At 41.0% G+C, this 22,820-nt stretch overlaps 1 protein-coding gene across 5 annotated transcripts in view; it reads right to left on the bottom strand.

Moving 5' to 3' along the window:
• LOC105465188 (oxysterol binding protein like 1A) overlaps positions 1 to 22,820 on the bottom strand; it is a 226,096-nt gene that overhangs the window by 62,343 nt on the left and 140,933 nt on the right. For all 5 annotated transcript variants that reach the window (XM_011713465.2, XM_071085524.1, XM_011713491.3 and 2 more), the window contains 2 exons: positions 16,986 to 17,148; positions 1,862 to 2,018 (listed from right to left, as the gene is read on the bottom strand). In XM_011713465.2, coding sequence (XP_011711767.1) covers positions 1,862 to 2,018; positions 16,986 to 17,148 — 320 coding nt within the window. The remainder of the gene's footprint in view (positions 1 to 1,861; positions 2,019 to 16,985; positions 17,149 to 22,820) is intronic.

Below are 22,820 nucleotides of genomic sequence, written 5' to 3'. Positions count from 1 at the left end.
AATCACAGATTATTTATTATGCAATGTAGGGTATAGGCAAGAGGGATTTGATAGTACTGTATACTCTTGCTTCCTATTCTAAAATTAAACTTTTAAATTATCTGTAGCATATGCTCTATTTATTTGATTAGGGAAGAACTTTAAGAAAAAAGGTTTTAAAAATCTCCTATGAAAGCTACTTTTTAAAAACAGGAAATTATGTTTTCCCACATACTACACTGCTGACAATTTCCTAAGTTTTCCTCTTTCACTTTGAATAACTGAAGAACGTCATATTACATTTATAGGTTTAATAAGTTGCATCTTAGTTATCAGTTACACTTTTCTGGGTAGGTCACCTACTTGCATTTCTTTGTATTCTTCCTTAATGACCTGTCCTGATTGCATTTGTTTTTGAAAGTTTAATCTCATCTTAACTTTCACATTTGCACCATTCTGGTTTTGACTTTAGAACACGGAATATACGAATATGGTATAATATAATTCTGTCAAATGCAAAATAACTACTGTCATGATGATAGCACACATACAAAAGAATTACTGGGGCCTGACAAGCAATAAAGAAATCCCCTGTAGCTACAGCAGAGGACAGCATCTAAACACAATGCTTTTTCTGATATTAATAATACTGAATATCCGCATGCTTCTTTGAACTTCCCAAAGATTTCGCCTGTGTTCTCACCAGACTGGCATGGTGTATGTGTTAAATAGTTAAAGACTGGCTTCTCTTTAGAGATTGGTAGGTCTGTCACGTTTACCGGTAAGTATTTCATGTCTTAAATAGAATTTTGAACTCCAAAGAAACTGATAGTAACTACAGAGGGAGTCAAGAAAGACACTCAGTGCTGGACACAGAATTTGCGATTATAAGCATGTTTAGAGGACAACCTCTAACCCAACGAAAGAAAACTGTGTTTTGATCTAGTTGGTTACCTAAAACTCACTGATCTTTGAAAAATGAATACAAACTGAGACATTTTGCTAACAAAGGGATAACATACACAAGCCAGTGAAGTGATGCATGCGTTTTTCTCCTAGAACAATAGTCAAAACCAGTTGTGGCCAGAATCAAGGTACAGAATTGGAATCAGAGTTACACGACCTACAAATATTAAACAAAAAACTATTTTCCAGAAATTACCACTAATAACTCTTTACCCAAAAAGTAATTTTTACAATGATAACAGGCCTTCACTGATCATGTTATAAAATATTTTACCATATGAACACTAGCACACATATACACCGCTGTCTCTGTAAACGGGCTGAAATCAGAGAACTGTGGGTATCTATTACATCTCATTAATTGGGACAATCTCTAGGACTAAGCCCTCAAGGGGATAAAAACATACTAATGTTATTAGACAGTATAAAACAGGTGTGTTCAGCAAGTCCTGGGTCTTAATAAATGTCTTTGTTGAAATTTAACTAAACTGCATCAATAGGCTGGCAATATCGCCATTCATTCTTAATAAAACCAACTGGAAGATCAAATGACCAGAAACTAAAATAGCAATGGAAGGCAGAGTCATAAAAGATGTATGATGAGAAAGGGCGCATAGGATCAGTTTCAACAGGTAGTTCTGAATAACCTTTCTAAATCACCAACTCAAGGATTTATATGCCCCTCTAAGAACATGGTCGCTAAACCCAAGTTTTGTGCTCTGTTCCTACAATTATAGATGATTCTCTTAAATGGATAGAGGAAAAAGTACGTAAGTTAAACGCTTTCTTTGAGGTGATATAGCAATATAAATCCCCTATGTGGGGATAAATGAAGACAGGGCATACATTTCTTTATGAGTCCAAATGTACTTTATCGTAAAAAGGCGGCAGTGACAACTGTCAGAGGCAATCCTACCTATGTTTCTTGATGCCATTGGAGAGAGCGTCTCCGCCACCACAGTCTTTTTCTTCGGACATTCTGTGTCTTCTACTGCCCAAATGCTCTCCTTCCTCTTCAAAGGAGTGTGCTGTCACTGCTTCCAGTCTACTCAGGGACCCTTCGGACTCAGAATCTGTGGCAGAGCAGGTTCATAGTTAATGAATTGAACTTGGGTGTGAGGCTTCCGTAACAATGGATCCCTCCCTTCATGCCTCAGGCTTTGAAACCTAAGCAGCCTACTTTGTCCCTCAACAATCCATCCGTTAACTACCTCCTCAGGGATTTCACAGAACCTCCACCCAATATAAGGCTGAAGTGGATTTATCAAACAGATGTACACTTATATAAGCTTACAAGTAAACAGATCTTACATAGTAAAAACATCTCCAAAGATTATCCAGTTCTTTATGAAATCATATTCAGTGGTTGCCCCCAAAATTTCCACCTCTTTCTTCCCTCACAAAGCATCTTAAGTATAACTTCCAAAAAATTTTTAATTTTTAAAACTCATGCATAATGAAAAAACTGTAGTAGCTAGTGTCCTTATGAGAAGTATAAATTATATCCAATACTGTAGACATAAAAGCAAAGTAATTTTAAAATACTTTAAAAAGGTCGGGTCAGTGGCTCACACCTGTAATCCCAGCACTATTGGGAGGCTGAGGTGGGAGGACTGATTGAGGACAGGAGTTCAAGACCAGCCTGGGCAAGATAGCAAGACCTCATCTCTACAAAAAGTTTAAAAACAAACAAAAAAAATAACAGCCAGGTATGGTGGTGTGCACCTGTAGTCCCAGCTACTGGGGAGGCTGAGGCAGGAAGATCGCTTGAGGACAGGAGTTGAGACTGCAGTAACCTATGATCCCACCACTGCACTCCAGCCTGGGCAGAGTGAGACCCTGTCTCTATACAAAAATAAATAAAATACTTTTAAAAATATTTTTTCCAGGATGATAATATTTAAATTCTCAAGGACAAAGCCTGAAGCATCCCTATATTAATTGCCAGGCAGGCATTCTTAGGATGGAAAAGTCACATTTCCAGTTGGCTATATATTCAGAGTGGTGCCGTCTGCCAGTTTGGGAAGAAGACAATGCATTTTTGTACATGACAGTAGAGTTTCCAGGCACCTTTACATTCTTCATCTCTTTTGAGCATCACAAGGATGCTTTAGTGGAGGTGAGGCGGGACAATGTGATTATTAACAAGTGTACTAACGGTCTCTCATGGCTTGTGAGTGGGCAAGACATGATTTGAACCCAGGTTTTCTGACTCCTTGTTTAATGTTTTATGTATTTTGGCTCAAAACAGCAGTCACTCTGTCTCCACTAAACTTTAAATGGTACCTGAGTTTTTTATTAAAATGGAAATTCACGATGACCTCCAACTTCCCATCTTAAGCAGAGGACAAGCCATTCCCTCATCCTCAGTTCTAGGAAAGGCTCTGATACACAGTCCAGCAAACTTCCTATTTCAACAAATTTATCAACAATCTGCTAAATCTGTATAACAGCTAAACTGGTCAGGAAATAAAAACGTTTTATTTTTTCCCCCCCTTTGCTTTCTTTCCCCACTACTGCATTACATAATTCAGCAAAAATCACAGAACCGTACTGTTACCACATTAGGCTGACTCCGGAGAACGACAGTTGGACCAGCCTAGGTGCAGGTTAGATCGTGCACCTTGAGCTCTCAACGCTGGACCCTATGAATGATCTAAGTTACTTGCAGAAAGGCTTTTAATGTTGGGAAAGTTTTGTTTTCTATAAATATAACTTTAGGCCGGGCGCGGTGGCTCAAGCCTGTAATCCCAGCACTTTGGGAGGCCGAGACGGGCGGATCACGAGGTCAGGAGATCGAGACCATCCTGGCTAACACGGTGAAACCCCGTCTCTACTAAAAAATACAAAAAACTAGCCGGGCGAGGTGGCGGGCGCCTGTAGTCCCAGCTACTTGGGAGGCTGAGGCAGGAGAATGGCGTGTACCCGGGAGGCGGAGCTTGCAGTGAGCTGAGATCCGGCCACTGCACTCCAGCCTGGGCGACAGAGCATGACTCCGTCTCAAAAAACAAAAAAAAATAAATTAATTAAAAAAAATAATAATAAATATAACTTTAGTAAAATTTCTGAAAATATAGTTTTCTTCTGTCCTATACCTTATAACAAAGAAACAGATTTTTTTTTTTTTTTTTTTTGAGATAGAGTCTCACTGTGTCGCCCGGGCTGGAGTGCAGTGGTGCAATCTCAGCTCACTGCAACCTCTGCCTCCCAAGTTCAAGCAATTCTCCTGCCGCAACCTCCCGAGTAGCTGGGACTATAGGCGTGCACCACCATGCTCAGCTAATTTTTTGTATTTTTAGTAAAGATGGGGTTTCACCATGTTGGCCAGGCTGGTCTCAAACTCCTAACCTCAGGTGATCTGCCCACCTCAGCCTCCCAAAATGCTGGGATTACAGGCATGAGCCACTGCGCCTGGCCAGAAATGGAATATTTTAATAATACATTTAAAGAGACATTTATTTTTCATTGTCAATTTTGGCAGAAGGAAACAAACTATCAATGGAAAAAAATTAAAGAACACCTAAATAGCCAACAAGAGGGAGACAGGTGCCTGTCAGATGAAATACGTTAACATTATGTTTACATGAACAACTTAATGAAATAGAAGATTGTTTTTAACATACATAATGCTAAGACAAAAAAAACCAGGACAATGCTTTGCAACTCTAAAATACAAGCAAAGAAATAATTTCTCTGCATTGAAGAAAGGCCAGTCTGGTTCAGGTAAGCAGATGTCTGAAAAAATGGGAGCAATACAATGACAGAAGTTTGTTGAGGGCACGTGTGGAAAGAGATCGGTCAGTTTTCTGGAGTAGGCACAGGGCTGTCAGGAAAGGCTGCAAAGGAGAGATGGCACAATGGCAAATTTTGAAACAGTGGAATTGGTGCTCGGCAGAGGTGAGAGAGGTGCTCCAGGAGGCGGCGGAACAAGACCTACATCAGGGATGATAACGGCTGTCTTGGGTTGGTGGGGTGACGGGTGAGTGCGGTTCCACTCCAACATTTTGAAGTTTGTTTCACTTGAGAAAAATAAAAAATGTAAAAAGTCAAAATAATTTCATCTGTACTGGTATTATTTAAGATGCCGTATTAGTTTATGATTTAGAAGTCATGAAAACAAAGCAACGAAGCAAAATACCTCAAAAGCATTTATGCACAGGATAGTGTGTTTGCAATTTAAGAGACATCAATCATAAGGCAGGGATGTGCCCACCTAAAAATAATTCTTTTAGCAAAAGCAGACACAAACATTAAACAAGAAACAGTAAGAGCTTCTATGAAGCAAAGACGGACTTCACAGAACAAGATTTCAACTCAGTGACTACACAGGCTTAAGATCTGCGACCCACAAACTCATCAGTCACACTGAGAACCTCTGCGTGGGACCAATGCCCTGACCCCTAGGGATGCTCCAACAGATGACAGTGCAGACCCCTGTCCTGTGATTAGCAGCCCCTCATTCACCCGTTCCGCACCCCCTCTTTGTCCTCACTCTTCTCCCTGTCTCCCTGTGCCTCCACCTCTTTCTTCCCCCTCCCCCACCCCCCTCCTTACTCCTCTATACCTTGCCCTCAAACCTCTTGCTATAATATAGTCAGGCTATCCCCACCCTTCCCCTGAAGGGTTCTGAGAAAGGTCACCAATTACTTCCACATTGCAAAGTCCAACGGTCATTTTTCAATTCTTATTGTGACTCATCTACCACATCTGATGCTACTGAATTCATTCCTCCCTTCCTTGTATCGTGCAAGGCCTGTGAAGTGAAGGAAGCATAAGATCTGGTCCCTGCGCATGGCCCGGCAGCGGGGAACTGTTTCGTGAACAAACGAGTTCAGCAGATTTCTCTAGGAGTCTGAATGGGGGCCGTGGGCCACAAAGGAGGCATCAGTCAACTTAAAGAGTGGAGAATGTTGTATCAGGAAAGAACTGTGGCTGATGATTGTGCTGAGTTTGCTGACAAGGAGTAAGAGTGGGGACGAGGGTAGTTACAATACAGGAGCTGTCCCAAGCAATAAGAACACCATGGCCAACACAGCAAGGAATGCAGTGTGCAGTGAGATGGCAGTGGAAGGCACAGAATGGGCGGACATGAGACTGTGAGTCAGTCTTAAAGCTGACTATATAGGATAAAAATCCAATGCAGGCCAGACGTGGTGGCTCACACCTGTAATCCCAGCACTTGGGGAGGCTGAGGAGGTTGGATCACTTGAGGTCAGGAGTTCGAGACCAGACTGGCCAACAAGATGAAACCCCATGTCTACCAAAAATACAAAAATCAGCTGGGTATGGTGGCACTGACCTGCAATCCCAGATATTTGGGAGGCTGAGGCGGGAAGAATTGCTTGAACTCAGGAGGTGGAGGTTGCAGTGAGCTGAGATTGAACCACTGTACTCCAGACTGGGTGAGACAGCGAGAATCTGTCTCCAAACAAAAAAAAAAAAAAAAAAAAGCAGGTAGTGGGAAGAAATATAACATGAAGCTAGGGATAAGGTAGTCTCCCAATACATGTCACGAGGTTCTGTATACTCACTAGAGAGAAACCATAAACTCTGAGCTTTCTTGTTTCAAAGGCAAAGAAGTAAACATCAATTACATGATTTACAGTGCCTGTGAAATAAAAACTAGTTGCTTAAAAGCCAAAGCTCAGTGATTTCTAGTGCAATGAATAGAGAAATGTGGAACGTCAATAGTGTGAAATAGTCTGGGCTTACTCTGTCAGTAACGGAGAACCATTCTTGAGAGCTTATACCTTCAAAGCCTTGGTCACACCAATCTATCGCTAGTACGGCATCGTTTCATGTGGAGACTCGCAGATCTACAGATATTTAAGTTTAAACATGTTTAGCCCAATACTAAAGAGGGCATAGCCACTGTGGAGGTTGCTGATGAAAGTCAAAGCCTATCCACAGAAGTTATTTTCAAGTCTCCCTGTAAAACAAATCAGTGCTACATCTCAGTACCTCTGAAGTGATAATTCAATCTTTTTTCTTTTTTTCTTTTGAGACGGAGTCTCGCTCTGTCGCCCAGGCTGGAGTGCAGTAGCACAATCTCAGCTCACTGCAAGCTCCGCCTCCCGGGTTCACGTCATTCTCCTGCCTCAGCCTCCCCAGTAGCTGGGACTACAGGCGCCCGCCACCTCGCCCGGCTAGTTTTTTGTATTTTTTAGTAGAGACGGGGTTTCACCGTGTTAGCCAGGATGGTCTCGATCTTCTGACCTCGTGATCCACCCGTCTCGGCCTCCCAAAGTGCTAGAATTACAGGCTTGAGCCACCGCGCCCGGCCAATCTTTTTACTTTTTGCTTTTTTTTTTTTTGAGACGAAGCCTCGCTCTGTCGCCCAGGCTGGAGTGCAGTGGCACAATCTCAGCTCACTGCAACCTCTGCCTCCCCTACGCAAGCAATTCTCATGCCTCAGCCTCCCGTGTACCTGGGACTACAAGCACGTACCACCATGCCCAGCTAATTTTTGAACTTTTAGTAGTGATCGGTTTCACCATGTTGCCCAGGCTGGTCTTGAACTCCTGACCTCAGATGATCTGCCCACCTTGGCCTCCCAAAGTGCTGGGATTACAGGCATGGACCACTATGCCCCACCGATAATTCAATCTTAAAATTCTGGGTTCTTCAATGTTCCCCCCACATATAAATATCGAAATGTTAGTAGGCAACATATTAATGCCTTAGTCGAAAGCATGAAGTAATGGGAAGAGGTGCATCCTGCCTCCCATGTGCTAGTTGCAGTGCTTTCTTGCAGGAGGGTGAGGCCACAATACTCGGGCTTTCAGGACAAAAAGGAGAGGGAGGAGGGAGGAACAGGGAGTTGGTAATTAATGGGGATGGAGTTTCAGTTTGGGATGACGAAAAAGTTCTGGAGAGAGATGGTGGTGGTGGTGGTTGCACAGGAAAGTAAAGGTACTTAATCTCACTGCATTGTACACTCAAAAAAGGTCATGCTGGACAGTTTATGTTATGTATATCTTACCACAATAAAAACAACAACAAACAAACAAAACCCAGGCAAACATACAAAAAACCTGTCACTAAAAGTCAATGAGCTAGCTGTCATGTTGGATGCATGAACTATATTCTGGTCTGGTTAACTCTTACCTCACTTCCAGGAAAACTGGTTGATTTTTCTAGAGCCATATTTTTTAATGTAGCAGAAGGAAGGTATTTTTACAATATACATAGCTAGATTTCAGACAATGGCAGCCTGTCTTATTCTTTTGATTTTCCCCTTAACAAACATATACGTTTCTATAACAGGCAAAGCCACTCAAAAATTTTAGGATACTTCTGACCCCTGAAAAACAGCATAAAAGATTTATGAAATAGCCCTACATTATTTACTGAACTTTTGATGAGCACTTAGGAAAATCTGTGCAGCCCTGAGTAATGACGGGAAATGGAATACTTGATAAGCACTTATTTGTGGGTGTGTTTATTCTCATCTAGTTCCAAAAGGGTTCAGGTGACTCAGTTGATGATTATATTTTATAGGGAAACCATCAAGCCACGTGCAGTGGTGTGCACCTGTAGTCACAGCTGCTCAGCAGGCTGAGGTGGAGGATCATTTGAGCCCAGAAGTTTGAGACTGGGCAACAGAGCGAGACCCTGTCTCTTAAAAACGTTAAGAAGTGTCAGAATAACACTTTGAAAAACATATATTTTACAAGATAAATGCTCTAGTTTACAGAAGCATTGAAGGTGGACAGAATATTTACCTGATTAGTTCCTCAATTAAAACAGCAGTATTAATAGAATTAAAATTTAAAATCCCACAAAGTTTGCTTTAATGTGATAGCTCTACAATGGCCCAGATCTTTAAAGTTATTTCTGTTTGTTTGTTTTGAAACAGAGTCTTGCTCTGTCGCCCAGTCTGGAGTGCAGTGGCGTGATCTCAGTTCACTGCAACCTCCGCCTCCTGGATTCAAGCAATTCTCCTGCCTCAGCCTCGCTAGTAGCTGGGATTACAGGCGCCCACCACCATGCCCAGCATTTTTGTATTTTAGTAGAGACGGGGTTTTCCCATGTTGGCCAGGCTGGTCTTGAACTATGGATCTCAAGTGATCCATCCACTTTGGCCTCTCAAAAGTGCTGGGATGACAGGTGTGAGCCACTGCACCTGCTCTCAGATCTTTAAAGTTCTGTCCATGTTAGAACTCAGAATTATTTTAAACACATTCAGATTGAACACAGTCTCCTTTCCCATCAAAATGGAATGGAAGCCAATGAACAGCTATCACTGGGTTAGGGTGACTTTAACTTTACTCTAGAATTAAGAAGATCCTGACCGCTAGGCTCTTTTTTTTAAGTGAGTGAGAGAACTTTCCAAGATTTGATTTGTTAATTTTTCCTACTATTAAAAGGCTGAAAGAAGAGGCCATAAAGTTCACAATATAAACATGCCAACAATTCTTGTAAGTTATCCTGATAAGCACTTTCTTATCCTGACCTTTGGAAACCAGCCTGAGAACAAATAGTACACAAAGCAGCAAGATGGGGAAGAACTGTGGATAACGTCCAAGTCACCCTTCCTCCTGTTACTGAAGGCAACAGAAAACAGCCAGGAAACACACACATGCTTAATTTAATACCTTTATTGTTTAGTTTCCCACGTACCAGGCATGTTCTGAAAATGGCCAAAGCAACCCAAGGTACAGCTGAAAATATCAGTGCCAAAGTTTTATTTAGCCTTGAGGTACAACTGCATAAGCTCAGAAATAGCACAGTAAATATGAAGAACACAAAGAAAGTAAACACAACCTAACACATTTAAGGTGAATCATAAACTGAAAACCAGGCTGAGTCCAGAGGGGGCTGCCAAGAGACTGCTACAATAATTTACTAAGGAAGTGAGAAAAGCTTGAAACAGATTCTTGGCAGCAAGCAACAAGAGTCGGAGACGTTCTAGACAGATCCTCTCTGAATGATGTCCAAGGTCAAAATTAGCCAAATAGTAGGGTATTGCTTGTGACAGAGTTTCTTAAAAGTACCGGCTTGTCCCCAAGCAACTAAATCTACTACTGTTTTCTACAACCTGCAAAATCTGCACATGTAATTGAAGATGAGGAGTTACACAAACCATAGTGTGTGGGCTACTGGAAATCTTACGTGGATCTATTTTGGGCTACCAAATCCAGAGCTTCCCAATTTGTCTTGTTTCTCAACACTATTTTTAGGAAGGTCACATTATGCATGAACTCTACAAAGAAAACAATTCTAGAACTAAAGGCCAGTTGCAGAACAATCCATAGTTAGAAAACAAAATATTTTCATGTGACTTCGATGTAATAAGTCAACATTTACTAAGTACCTACTACACATCAGGTAAAGTGCAAGTTGCAGAAGCAGTTTGGAAAGATGAATGAGATACGGCTGGTGCCCTCCAAGTGTTCAAGATTTAAAAGATGTACTCTTACGACCGCTGAGAAATGCTAAAACTGGTTGCAGTTTCATGGTATAACTATCTATTGGTTTTGCCCATCTACACTATTGGATTTTATGCATTATTCATGCACATTTCAACCAAAATAGCATTAAGGGGACGGCTTAGCAAGAAAGCCTTTCTGGAGCAACTGCTCTCAACATGTTTCTAAAAAGGAAAATGAACACACAGTAGGAAAAATAATGCGTTCTGAACTTACGGTATTCAAAGAGCCGGAATTTTCCGTGAAACTGCTCTCAGACTGGTATTAAAGAACCACCACCATGAAATTAGTTATTTAACAAGCAATAAATGTTTAAAAAACAACTCCTTAGAAGATTATTAGAGATTCCTGAAATTGCGTACCTTTAGCTTTCTCTCCTTTAACTACTTTTCATCTGCCGCCTCGCTGGTAGCAAGTATCCTATCTCCAACTTGATTGTAAGCCCCTTGGGAACAAACATCATTTTCTAATATTAATACTGTCTCATCCCTCCTTCCTCCTTTGCTGCCCATCCCTACTTTCCCCTACAGAATCCAAAGTGGTGAATATAGATGCATAAAATCACCATGCATTCCTGATTATCTTAGGCTCATTATTGAATACCAATATATTTTTAGGGAAGACAGAAATATCAATGACATTTCTTCAACAACCTGCATTCGACAAACATTTAGAGAACTGATTCTGTGCTACGTACTTCAGGGATGTAAACAGATATGGTCCCTATTATCTCTCTCTCTCTCTCTCTTTCTGAGATAGAGTCTCTGTTGCTCAGGATGGAGTCCAATGGCATGATCTTGGCTCACTGCAACCTCTGCCTCCCAAGTTCAAGCTATTCTCCTGCCTCAGCCTCCCAGGTAGCTGGGATTACAAGCACATGCCACCATGCCTGTATAAAGTCTTTCGTATTTTTAGTAGAAACAGGGTTTCACAATGTTGGCCAAGCTGGTCTCGAGCTCCTGACCTCAAGTGATCCACCCGCCTTGGCCTCCCAAAGTGCTGGAATTACAGGTGTGAGCCTCTGCGGGGTCCTATTATCTTAGAGACAAAATGCAAGGAGGCTATAAAAGAAGCATAAACCGAAGGAAACACAAAGAATAAACTAATTCTGCCTGGAGGAGTCAGGAAAGGCTACCAGGAGAAGAGATATTTGAGAGCCTTGGTAGACAAAGTAGCATAAAGAAAAAGCAACACTGATAAGGTAGAAATATATACAGAAGAACCACTTTCTTCTTCTATAAAGTATTTCTATAACCTTATTTGCAGAATGGTTTATCCACAGTGGTTTCTCATGAAATCTTTTTGTTTCAATGCGCATGAATGTCTAGCCCCTTTCCCAGGAAGTGTTCCCTTACAGCTATATCCGAAATTTCTCTCGACATAACCACTTCATTCCTTAAACACGCCCACTCCCACACCCACACACAATGAGGACAAAATGTGATGCTTCATTAAATTTATCTCCTTTTAAATAAGTTTACACAACAGAATTTAATCACATTGTGGGAAAAAAAAATCTGTGTGCTTTTAGGGAGCTTTATGAAATGTTTCATCACTGAGCATACTGGAAAAATAATTTTCTCAAGCGATCCCGGGGGGATCCCAGGGGGCTGGAAAAATTCTTATCCTACACTGCTGGCTCCGCATCAAGGCTTGCTTCACCCACCGTATGAGTAGATTTCCATTGATCTTGCTTATCTGAAAAAGCTTAAAGGGATATGAGAAAGGGAAACAGGAAACCACATGGACTTTAGATCTAATGAAGTTATCCCTTTATTTTAAAGTAACACGAGTTAACAACTTTTTAAAAGATTAAACATTTAGTGAAAATATTTTTTAAATCTTTTAAGAAAAGTAACTTGAAAATTTTTTTTTTTTCATACCTTCTCCATATCAGGATAGGCTTGATTTAATCTATTGTCACGATTTAGGGGTTAAAATTAAGCTTCAAATGAAGTGGAGGTTTGTATACTTTTCCTTGCTCTTATCTAACTGTGCATTCAACTGCCTGGCATCACTACTGCATCTGAGGCCTGGAGGAGGCACCGGTGCAGTAAGTGGAGGGAACAAGGGGACAAGATGAGTGTGAAGAGGCAGTAGGGTCTGAATCATGTCGAGAGCCTTGGAGGTCCGTGAAGGCATCTGAGTTGCATTTTCAGTGCAAGGAGAAACCGCTGAAGAATTCTAGGTGAAGGAATGCGATGATATGATTGGCAACAAAGGATCACTATGGATGGTGCGTACAGGATGAACTTCAGCAGGCCAAGGCTGGGAGCACCAAGATGAGTTAAGAGGCCAGACAAAAGGAGGTGCAGTGCGGGTGCCGATAATGAGAGCTAACATCTGCCGGCCCCTTAGGGTGTCTGGCACTGTTTTAAGTACACTACAGATATGCATTAGTTAATTCTTTGCAATGATCCTATGACCCATTTGCAGATGAAGAAATGAGACACAGGAAAGTGAAGTAACTTTCCCAAGGGTAGGGGAATTGGTAGAGCTTCGACTGAGCAAGAGCCTTCAGCTTCAGTATCTATACTTTTAACCGCTACCCTCCATTAGTAAAACATAGATGAATTCAAAATATGATTTGAAGGCAGAATGGCCAGGCCTTGATTCTATGTCTCACAGGAATGTCACGAATCACTACCAGTTTCTGGCTTTAGGAGATGAAAGAGGTGCCATTTACAAAAATGAGGCCAACTCAAGGAGAAACAGGATCTGGGAGGAAGAGCATGCATTTGTTTTTTTGTACATAAAGCTGACAGCTGAATACGTTAAGTCTCTAGCAAGAGATCAAGGTTGGAGATACGAATTTGGGGACTGCAGCAGTCAGGACAAGGGCTTCCCCAGTAAGTCCATGTTCTAATCTCTGGAACCTGTGAATATGTTACCTTTCATAATAAAAGGGACTCTGCAGATATGATTAAGTTACGTATACTGAGATGGGGAGATTATACTGGATCATCTGAGTAGGTCCAATGTAATGCCATCGGTCTTTAAAAAAGGGAAGGAGCAGGGCCAGAGTCACAGACAGTCAGAGAGAGACTGGAAGATACCCCACTGCCAGCTTTTCAGATGGAGGATGGGGCCTTGACCCAAGGAATGCAGGCAGGTCCCTAGAAGCTAGAAAAGGCAAGGAAACAGTCTCTCCTAGAGCCTTTAGAAGAAACACAGCCCTGCGGACACCTTGATGTTGGAACTTCTGACCTCCAAACTGGAACAGAATATATTTGCACTATCTACTAAGCCACTAAGTTTGTGGTGATCTATTGTAGTAGCAATAGCAGACTAATACAGGAATTTTAAGTTAGTATTTAAAGTTTACAATATTGAAAGTGTAGGTAAAGGAAGCAATAACTAAACAAAAGTCTCCTTGAGAAGTCACAAGGAGACGGGTATCAGAACAAATGAGGAAGAGATGGCCTTAATGAGGGGGAACCATTTGTTCTCTTGTAATAGAGTGAAGGAAGAAATGGGGATGGAGGCTGGTGTGTAGAGACTAGAGCGGGAAGATGAAGTCATTCCCACATGATGGCTTTGATGATTTCAATGAATTGAGTGGCTAGGTCAACAGCAAGTCAGCACTTGATAGGGCATCTGACTCTTCATTTTAATGCAGTTTCTACACTGTACCAAATTATTGCAAGATTTTTAGTAGGAAATAGTAGGAGTAGCCACAGAAGGGCTACTATTTTCTTTTTTTTTTTTTTTTTTTTTTTTTTTGAGACGGAGTCTCGCTCTGTCGCCCAGGCTGGAGTGCAGTGGCGCGACCTCGGCTCACTGCAAGCTCCGCCTCCCGGGTTCACGCCATTCTCCTGCCTCAGCCTCCCGAGTAGCTGGGACTACAGGCGCCCACAACCACGCCCGGCTAATTTTTTTGTATTTTTAGTAGAGACGGGGTTTCACCGTGGTCTCGATCTCCTGACCTTGTGATCCGCCCGCCTCGGCCTCCCAAAGCGCTGGGATTACAGGCGTGAGCCACCGCGCCCGGCCAGGGCTACTATTTTCATGAAAATGTAACAAAACTCAGGTGTGCTACTGAAGGCAAGGAGGAGAAAATGCTTGGCACCTGACCCTCGCTCCATTTCCTATGGCCATGGCAGGATGTGCGGCTGAGCCCAGGCACTCGGACTGAGCCTCAGGATCCTCCTCAACACAACAATCCACAAAGCAGCAGATACTGCAAAACAATCCGAACTGGCACTTGAGATGAAATGTATTTGCCAATTCTGATCTAGGGACGATGGTTCTTTTTCTCTCTTCCTCCCAGAGAAGATGACTATTAAAATATTACTGAGAAACAGAAAGATAGTGGCTGCCAGACGTCTATCAAGAAGAGAAGGATTAAGGAAACTGTGGCATAATTATATCATGGACTTCTATGCAACCTTGAAAAAGAATGAGCTAGAGCTTATAACACTGACAGGAAAGATTTCTAAGACAAGTTGTCAGGAAAAAGCAAGTCCAGGGCAATTACACCACTCCTTCCATTCATGACTTAAAAAAAAAAAAACTATATATACACAAACACATATATATGTGATGCTCAAAAAAGGTCTGTAGGAGAGTATATCCAGCTGTTAATCAGAACCTCTGAGGAAGAGGAGTGCACGATTAATTGGGATAAGGGGTGAAGAGAATTTCACTGGGTTCTCACATACTTCTATACTGAATTATTTAGAACAAACATGGGGTTCTTAAAAAAATTTTTTTAAAGGTTTTTTTGTTTGCTTGAGACAGGGTCTCATTCTGTGGCCCCCAGGCTGGAGTGCAATGGCATGATTACATCTCACTGCAACCTCTACTTCCTGGGCTTAAGCGATCCTCTCACCTCAGCCTACTGAGTAGCTGGGATTACAGGCGTGCACCACCACGCACGGCTAATTTTTGTATTTTTAGTAGACAGTGTTTCACCATGTTGCCCAGGCTGGTCTCGAACTTCTGGGCTCAAGAGATCCTCCCACCTCGGCCTCCCAAAGTGCTAGGATTACAGGTGCTCAGCCACCACCCCGGCCATAAAGTTTTATTTTTAAAAAAGAATATACAAGATGCGCAACTGAAGTATCTGAGGTCTTTTATATTCCAAGCTGTATGCATTTAAACCTAGAATCCCTCTTGCAATTTTCCTTTTTGGATGCTCTCCATAGAGGAAGCACCGCTGGACTGGCCTCAGGGTAGATGTGTAATAAATGTCAGCAGTCTTAAGTGTCACTCATTCTCCCTCCGACCTCCCTCAGACAGGCTAAAATACTTCCCTTGCCTTGTCACTCATTCCATCAATCTCAAATCCTACCTTCTCTTCCCAACACGAGTCACTCTGTTCACAAATCCTGTATTTAATTGTATTTAATTGACAGCCCATCATCATTATAATCTTATTTGTCCAATTGTTCCCAAATCTAGCTATGAAAATTACTTCTTCCCTTTACTTCTAGCAAACCTCTATTAATGTTCCTGTTTGTCTTAATCAATTAATCACTTCCCCGTCAATCTACATTCCACCAACATCATTTTCCATGTCCTGTATTATACCATTTTCTTTAACTTCCTTAACCTAATCTTCAGTCTTCATCTCTCCTCTCACCATGCTTCCTCTCTTTCATTTCCTATTATGAATTTGATCCTTCACTTCCAAAACACCAAGACTTCTTGGGTCTGTGATCAAGTGTTGTGAAACTCAGTAACTGTATATGCTCACCTATTATATATGCATTTCATTTTCTCCCATAAAACAATTAATTTTTCTCAGTCCCACTGATCTCCAACCACCCTTTCCATGTTCCTTTCCCTTCTCCCACCCACACCTGCCTCAAAAAATTTGAAAGTAAATTCCAAAAAGGTCAAAACTACTTAGCAGTACCTCCTCTCATCCTCAAATCTCCACGTGCATTCCCCATTTTTTAGCACTGAGTACCACCAGGCACTGTTCTAACCACTATCTAAACAGAGAAACTCATTTAGTCATCACACACCTGCTGAAATGGACACGACAAAAACTAGGAACAGAGGGGTCATGGAACAAGCCCCAGGTCACACAGCTGGCTACTGACAGAAGCTCTGGAGTCCATGCTCCTTGCAGAAATGCTATGCCGCGCTTTAGCGTGTGTTTCTGAGGCAAAGTCAAACACCTCCTCTTCTCTGCTCCAGACACATGGTGGTCTCATCTCTACTGTGGCACTTAGCATACTGTGCTATCACCAAGCACTTGCACTTGGTTACCTGTATTCTTTATATAAAGACCTCTTTGAAGACAGAAACTGTCTGTCTGTCTCTCCTTACAATATGTGCTAATGCCTGGTACTAGGAAATGGTCACCCAGTAAAGGACAAATCAAATGTGGGCAGTTTTAACAGCATTCTAACCCTAGCCTAGAATACATCTTCCGTACAGGCAGACTGTGATGAATTTCATTCCAAACTTTCAGACTCCAGCCTTAATAACACGACACACAAAAAATCTGAGGAGCTATATGGATACATAGCTATCTGTTTACTCCAGGAAACTCAAGGTGACATCTGCTCTAAGGTGGTGGACTCAAGGGGACATTGCTCATTTAGGTGGTGGACTCTTAAATCACCAACACTGAAGAGGGAAGGATCCCAGAGTTACCTGACAGCGCATCATAGAACTCGTCCTCGCTAAGGATGCTGGTAGGTGGAGAGCCTTTCACCAGAGACTGCTGTAATTCATGATGTTCAGTGGCCAGCGTCTCCAGCGCTTCTGACAAGATTTTGTTTTTTTCTTGCTCTTGTTCCAATTTAAAATTCTTCACCTAGGAGAAAACAGGTACATAAAAAAGACTTCAGAGTGACAGGAGACACAGACTTACTCAGGGGATGTGAAAATTAATTGCTTTTGATCCAGTTCAATTGCAACATCAGAAACGAAAACAGTCATGTCGCATGCACACGGATGAATGAGCAAAATTATTAAACTAATTTTATTCTTCCCATGGGGCCTTTTCTCACAACAGCTTAGCTAATGAAAATAGATTAAGAACTAGCAAACAAATTCAGCTCAAATGATCAGGATCCTGGTATAAGAACATCAGTCAATTCAGAAATCATATAAATTTTTTTTAAACATAAAGAATCTCTCTCTCAACATTAAGTACTCAGTTAATAAAAACAGTTTCAGCAAGTCTTTGAACAAAAATTTTAAAAAATTCTAAATATTAAAAAGCAAACTACATCAAAGTATAAAATATAATCCCTCAGTTTACTCCCAAAATAGTTGGTAATAGTTGGTATATCAAATGAAGGAAAACAGGTTGTGTGGTAACGACTATAAACATTCTATTTTTCATTTTTCTCTTTTTCTTTTTTTTTTTTTTGAGACGAAGCCTCATTTTGTCACCTAAACTGGAGTGCAGTGGTACGATCTCGACTCTGCAACCTCCGCCTCTTGGGTTCAAGCTATTCTCCTGCCTCTGCCTCCTGAGTAGCTGTGATTACAGGTGTGCACCACCACACCTGGCTAATTTTTGTATTTTTAGTAGAGACAGGGTTTCGCCATGTTGACCAGGCCAGTCTTGAACTCACGACCTCAAGTGATCTGCCCGCCTCGGCCTCCCAAAGTGCTGGGATTACAGGCGTGAGCCACCATGGCTGGCCTATTTTTCATTTTCCAATTCCATATTTTGGTTTCAACTCCACATTTTACCTTTAACTTAGTATACTAAAAAAATCAAAAGATTATCAAAAAGGCAAAGCCTGGTTTGATTTTTTACTGTTTGAAGTTACAATCTATTCCTCCTATCTAATGCAAGAGCATCTGAACCTTTGTGGTTGACCAAAACCCTCTAGAATTCAAGTCACCTAATCCTTAAAATACAGTATGTACTGGATTTGATAGGGACAGTTTTGCCTATTTTCTTATCAGTAGTCTGGAAATCACTACTATTCCTTAATCTTGCTGAATTTCCAGAGCCAATGTGCACTATAGACAAACAGGAGGCAGAAAAGCAGGGATCCAGTGGTAGGTAGCAGCAGCGTCTTCTCAGAAGTCTTTTGTTTCTTAGTTTCCTGTCCTATAAAATAAGAGGTTTCTGCTATCACCTATTAATCTAATCAGAAGTCTTCAACTCAGTCATCTTCAAACTGCTTTTTTTCCTACTTAACAGCAGAACCTATTTCTCAACTGTAATCCCAGCATATAAAATAGATGTTTTTGAAAGCATTTGTGCACTGGGTGACATCGAATGGAGCAGAAGCCCCACTCCTTTGACTTTCCCCTCCCCTCCCAGCGGTCCCCTCCAGGGAACAAACCCAGGTGGTATCCCAACAGTTTGAAAAACACATGGTACTGGTACCAAAACAGATACATAGACCAATGGAACACAACAGAGGCCTCAGAAGTAACACCACACATCTACCACCATCTGATATTTGACAAACCTGACAAAAACAAGCAATGGGGAAAGGATTCCCTATTTAATAAATGGTGTTGGGACAACTGGTTAGCCATATGCAGAAAACTGAAACTGGACCCCTTCCTTACACTTTATACAAAAATTAACTCAAGATGGATTAAAGACTTAAACATAAGACCTAAAACCATAAAACTGTAGAAGAACACCTAGGCAACACCATTCGGGACACAGGCATGGGCAAAGACTTCATGATTAAAACACCAAAAGCAACGGCAACAAAAGTCAAAATTGACAAATGGGATCTAATTAAACTAAAGAGCTTCTGCACAGCAGAAGAAACTATCATCAGAGTGAACAGGCAACCTACAGAACAGGAGAAAATCTTTGCAATCTATCCATCTGACAAAGGGCTAATATCCAGAATCTACAAGGAACTTAAATTTACAAGAATAAAACAACTCCATCAAAAAGTGGGCAAAGGATATGAAGAGACACTTCTCAAAAGACGACATCTATGCCGCCAAAAACATGAAAAAAAGCTCATTATCACTGGTCGTTAGAGAAATGCAAATCAAAACCACAATGAGATACCATCTTACTCCAGTTAGAATGGCGATAATTAAAGAGTCAGAAAACAACAGATGCTGAAGAGGATGTGGAGAAATAGGAATGCTTTTCTCTGTTGGTGGGAGTGTAAATTAGTTCAACCATTGTGGAAGACAATGTGGTGATTCCTCAATGATCTAGAACCAGAAATACCATTTGACCCAGCAATCTCATGCTGACTATATACCCAAAGGAGTATAAATCATTCTCCTATAAAGACACATGCACACATATGTTTACCGCAGCAATATTCACAATAGCGAAGACTTGGAACCAACCCAAATGCCCACCAATAATAGACTGGATTAACAAAATGTGGCACATATACATCATGGAATACTATGCAGCCATAAAAAAGATTGAGTTCATATCCTTTGCAGGGACATGGATGAAGCTGGAAATTATCATTCTCAGCAAATTAACACAGGAACAGAAAACCAAACACTGCATGTTCTCACTCATAAGTGGGAGTTGAACAATGAGAACATACGGACGCAGAGAGGGGAATACCACACACTGGGGCCTGTTGAGGGGGTGGGGGGCTAGGGGAGGGAGAGCATTAGGAGAAATACCTAATGCAGATGACGGGTTGACGGGTGCAGGAAACCACCATGGCACGTGTGTACCTATGTAACAAACCTGCATGTTCTGCACATGTATCTCAGAACTTCAAGTATAATTAAAAACAAGAAAAAAAGATTCAGTTAGGAAAAAAAGAAAAGAAAAGAAAAGAAAAGCACTGGATGGAGGGACATCCAAAACCTTCCCTAGGTCAAACTTTCCATCTCGAGGTTTTGGGAACTGTGGCCTCTCTCACAAATCCTGCATTACTCACTTCGAAATCTAACCCTTTCACCTCTTGACAGTCCCTCTCCCATGCTCCTCCCCATGGCCCCCAAGGATGAAGGCTCTTCTCTGTTCTGGGACCCTGAGTTCCCGCCAGCTGCACATCAGGTACAACACTCTAAGGTCCTAAAATACAGTTTTACTGAAATGTTAAGTTCATGGTGGAAACAGGGTTAAACCGAAGTTCCAGTCCTCGGGCACTTAAGTGTTTATCAATACGGCAGGCAGATTATTATTATTACAGCTGTGATAATGAAATAAAAATCGCAATAAATGGTAAGCAATCAAGATCAGAAGAGACATGAAAAACTGAAAAACAAATTACATATAACTACAATTTTTAGAAAATCTGAAAAATACTTGCGAATATTCCTATAATCTAAATTGTATCTCCAGAAGAGGAAATAAGCATACTAAGGCTACAGTCAACTCAAAAAAATAAAAATAAAAATAAAAAAGCTGTCCTACCTCCATCAGATGGGTTAAACAACTCATTTCTCTATTACATAAACAAGGACTACACGAGGCAAGCAGATCACTTGAAGTCAGGAGTTCGAGACCAGCCTGGCCAACACAGTGAAACCCTGTCTCTACTGAAAATACAAAATTAGCTGGGCACAATGGCAGGAGACTGTAATCTCAACTACAGAAGACTGAGGCAGAAGAATCGCTTGAACCCGGAGGTGGAGGTTGCAGTGAGCCGAGATCACGCCATTGCACTCCAGCCTGAGCAACAGAGCAAGATTCCATCTCAAAAACATAAAAAATAAAAAATAAGGACTACAAAACTGAGCAATGTCCAAAATGATCCTTTCTTTGAAAAGATCTCTCAGCACTGTTATATTTGTAGATTCTAAAATCAACACTGCAAGAAAATCCAAATTCTTCACCCCTGCCTACCGCATCTTTCACCTTTTTAGCTTTTCCAATATCAAAATGTAAATGTGCTGTTGACACCATATCTTTAAATATAAGAATTAACTAAAGTATCCTATTTAACGAGTACATACATTTTAATATCTAAATTCATCCAGATTTCAGCAAGTAGCAAGATAAATGACAGAGGCCCATAAATATCCAGTCCCCTAAAAAAAAATCTTATTCAAAATACAATCTATCCTTTACCCACCTAAAATAATCATCACTTTGCTGCTGCCACATTCACATCTGTTCTCACTTGTTCTTAAGAGAGAGTAAAAGGGGTTGCAAACAGGAGAGGAAGAGACTGGGGCTCTAACCACATTCTATTTCTTACTTTGTTTTCATCTTTCAATTGATCTGAGTGTACTTTTATTCGTTTCAAGCCTAACAGGATTTTCTGCACTGAAGATACCTTATTATAAAATAGCCACAAAATGGCAATTTCTCCCGTCACGTAAGTGATATAGATGAGAGAGTAACTACACATCACAGAAAATGCACTGGTAATGAGCTTTCTTGTTACTTTAGAGAAACATCTGAAGGCATGCTTAAGTGCCATTAGTACTTTTTGGTCAGAAGGATCACTGAAACGATGTAATTCCAGATCCTCTACAATCTCAACATTTCAGAACACCCAGGGGAAATCCTGCATTAAAAAAATTGGTGTAGAACTGCTAAGAAAGATATGCAAAGTGCAACTTCATAAAATATTCACCTTATTTTTGAACTGTTTCCAAATTCTTAGTTGCAAGCTTAGAAACTATGCTGTAACAGAAATAGTGCCTTTTGCGCAATCTCTTAATGTGTTTGTAATTCCAGGCACAATGCTTCACTTATATTACGTATCAATATGTGAATATTGATTACTAGATTTTTAAAATTCTCAAACTGTAATAATCATCCTAGTTATTACTAAAAGAATAAATAACCTCCTTCACAGAAACTAGTGGGTCACAACAGATGTGTTTATAATTATTAGATTATAATTGTATATGTGTTTATACATTAGAACTTTTCTAGAATAAGGCTGACATTTTACCTTTCAAATTTGCATATGGAATATACACCCTCAGTCCAATGACTTTCCCATGACAAAAATCAACATACATTCAAGTGAACAAAAATGCTTAAATTTTTATTAAGAAAAGCCTAAGGACTGAACCACCATATGCTTAACAGTAAACATACGCATTGATCTGTGTCTGTAGCCCCTTAAAGTACAAATGTAAGCTTTTCCAGTAATCTGTCTCCTCAAACCACTTCAATATGGCAGTCTCTCATTTCACTCCCTTTCAGGCCAGAAGGCAAAATCCATAGTGACTACTTCCAAAGTGAATGGGTGCCAGCAAGAGAATGCAGTTTTGAACACAGTCTTGTGCTAACCAGCTACGACACATTCATCTACACTCTCCTTCTAGAAAGTGCCCCGTTACTCACCTGTGTTTCACAGGGGTTACCTAAGGCACAGTAATTCAATCTGGCAAAGACACAGCACTAAGTGGGGAATACATGATTAGTATTCACAGAACACTGCACGTAATCAGCCAGTTATAAGATGGGTACAATTATGGCCTTGACAGCCAGTCTTTCAATCGGCCACACTCTGGTCAGTTCAACAGGATGAGCTTTACTCTTTCCTCTTTGCTACTGCATGGATGGCTACAATTAACAAAATGTGTTAGTTTAAGACTGAAATATTA

This window comes from Macaca nemestrina, chromosome 19, assembly GCF_043159975.1.
Source record: "Macaca nemestrina isolate mMacNem1 chromosome 19, mMacNem.hap1, whole genome shotgun sequence".
Classification (NCBI taxonomy): domain Eukaryota; kingdom Metazoa; phylum Chordata; class Mammalia; order Primates; family Cercopithecidae; genus Macaca; species Macaca nemestrina.
Note: the sequence above shows the minus strand (reverse complement) of the source record. Positions and strands in the feature narration are given on the sequence as shown.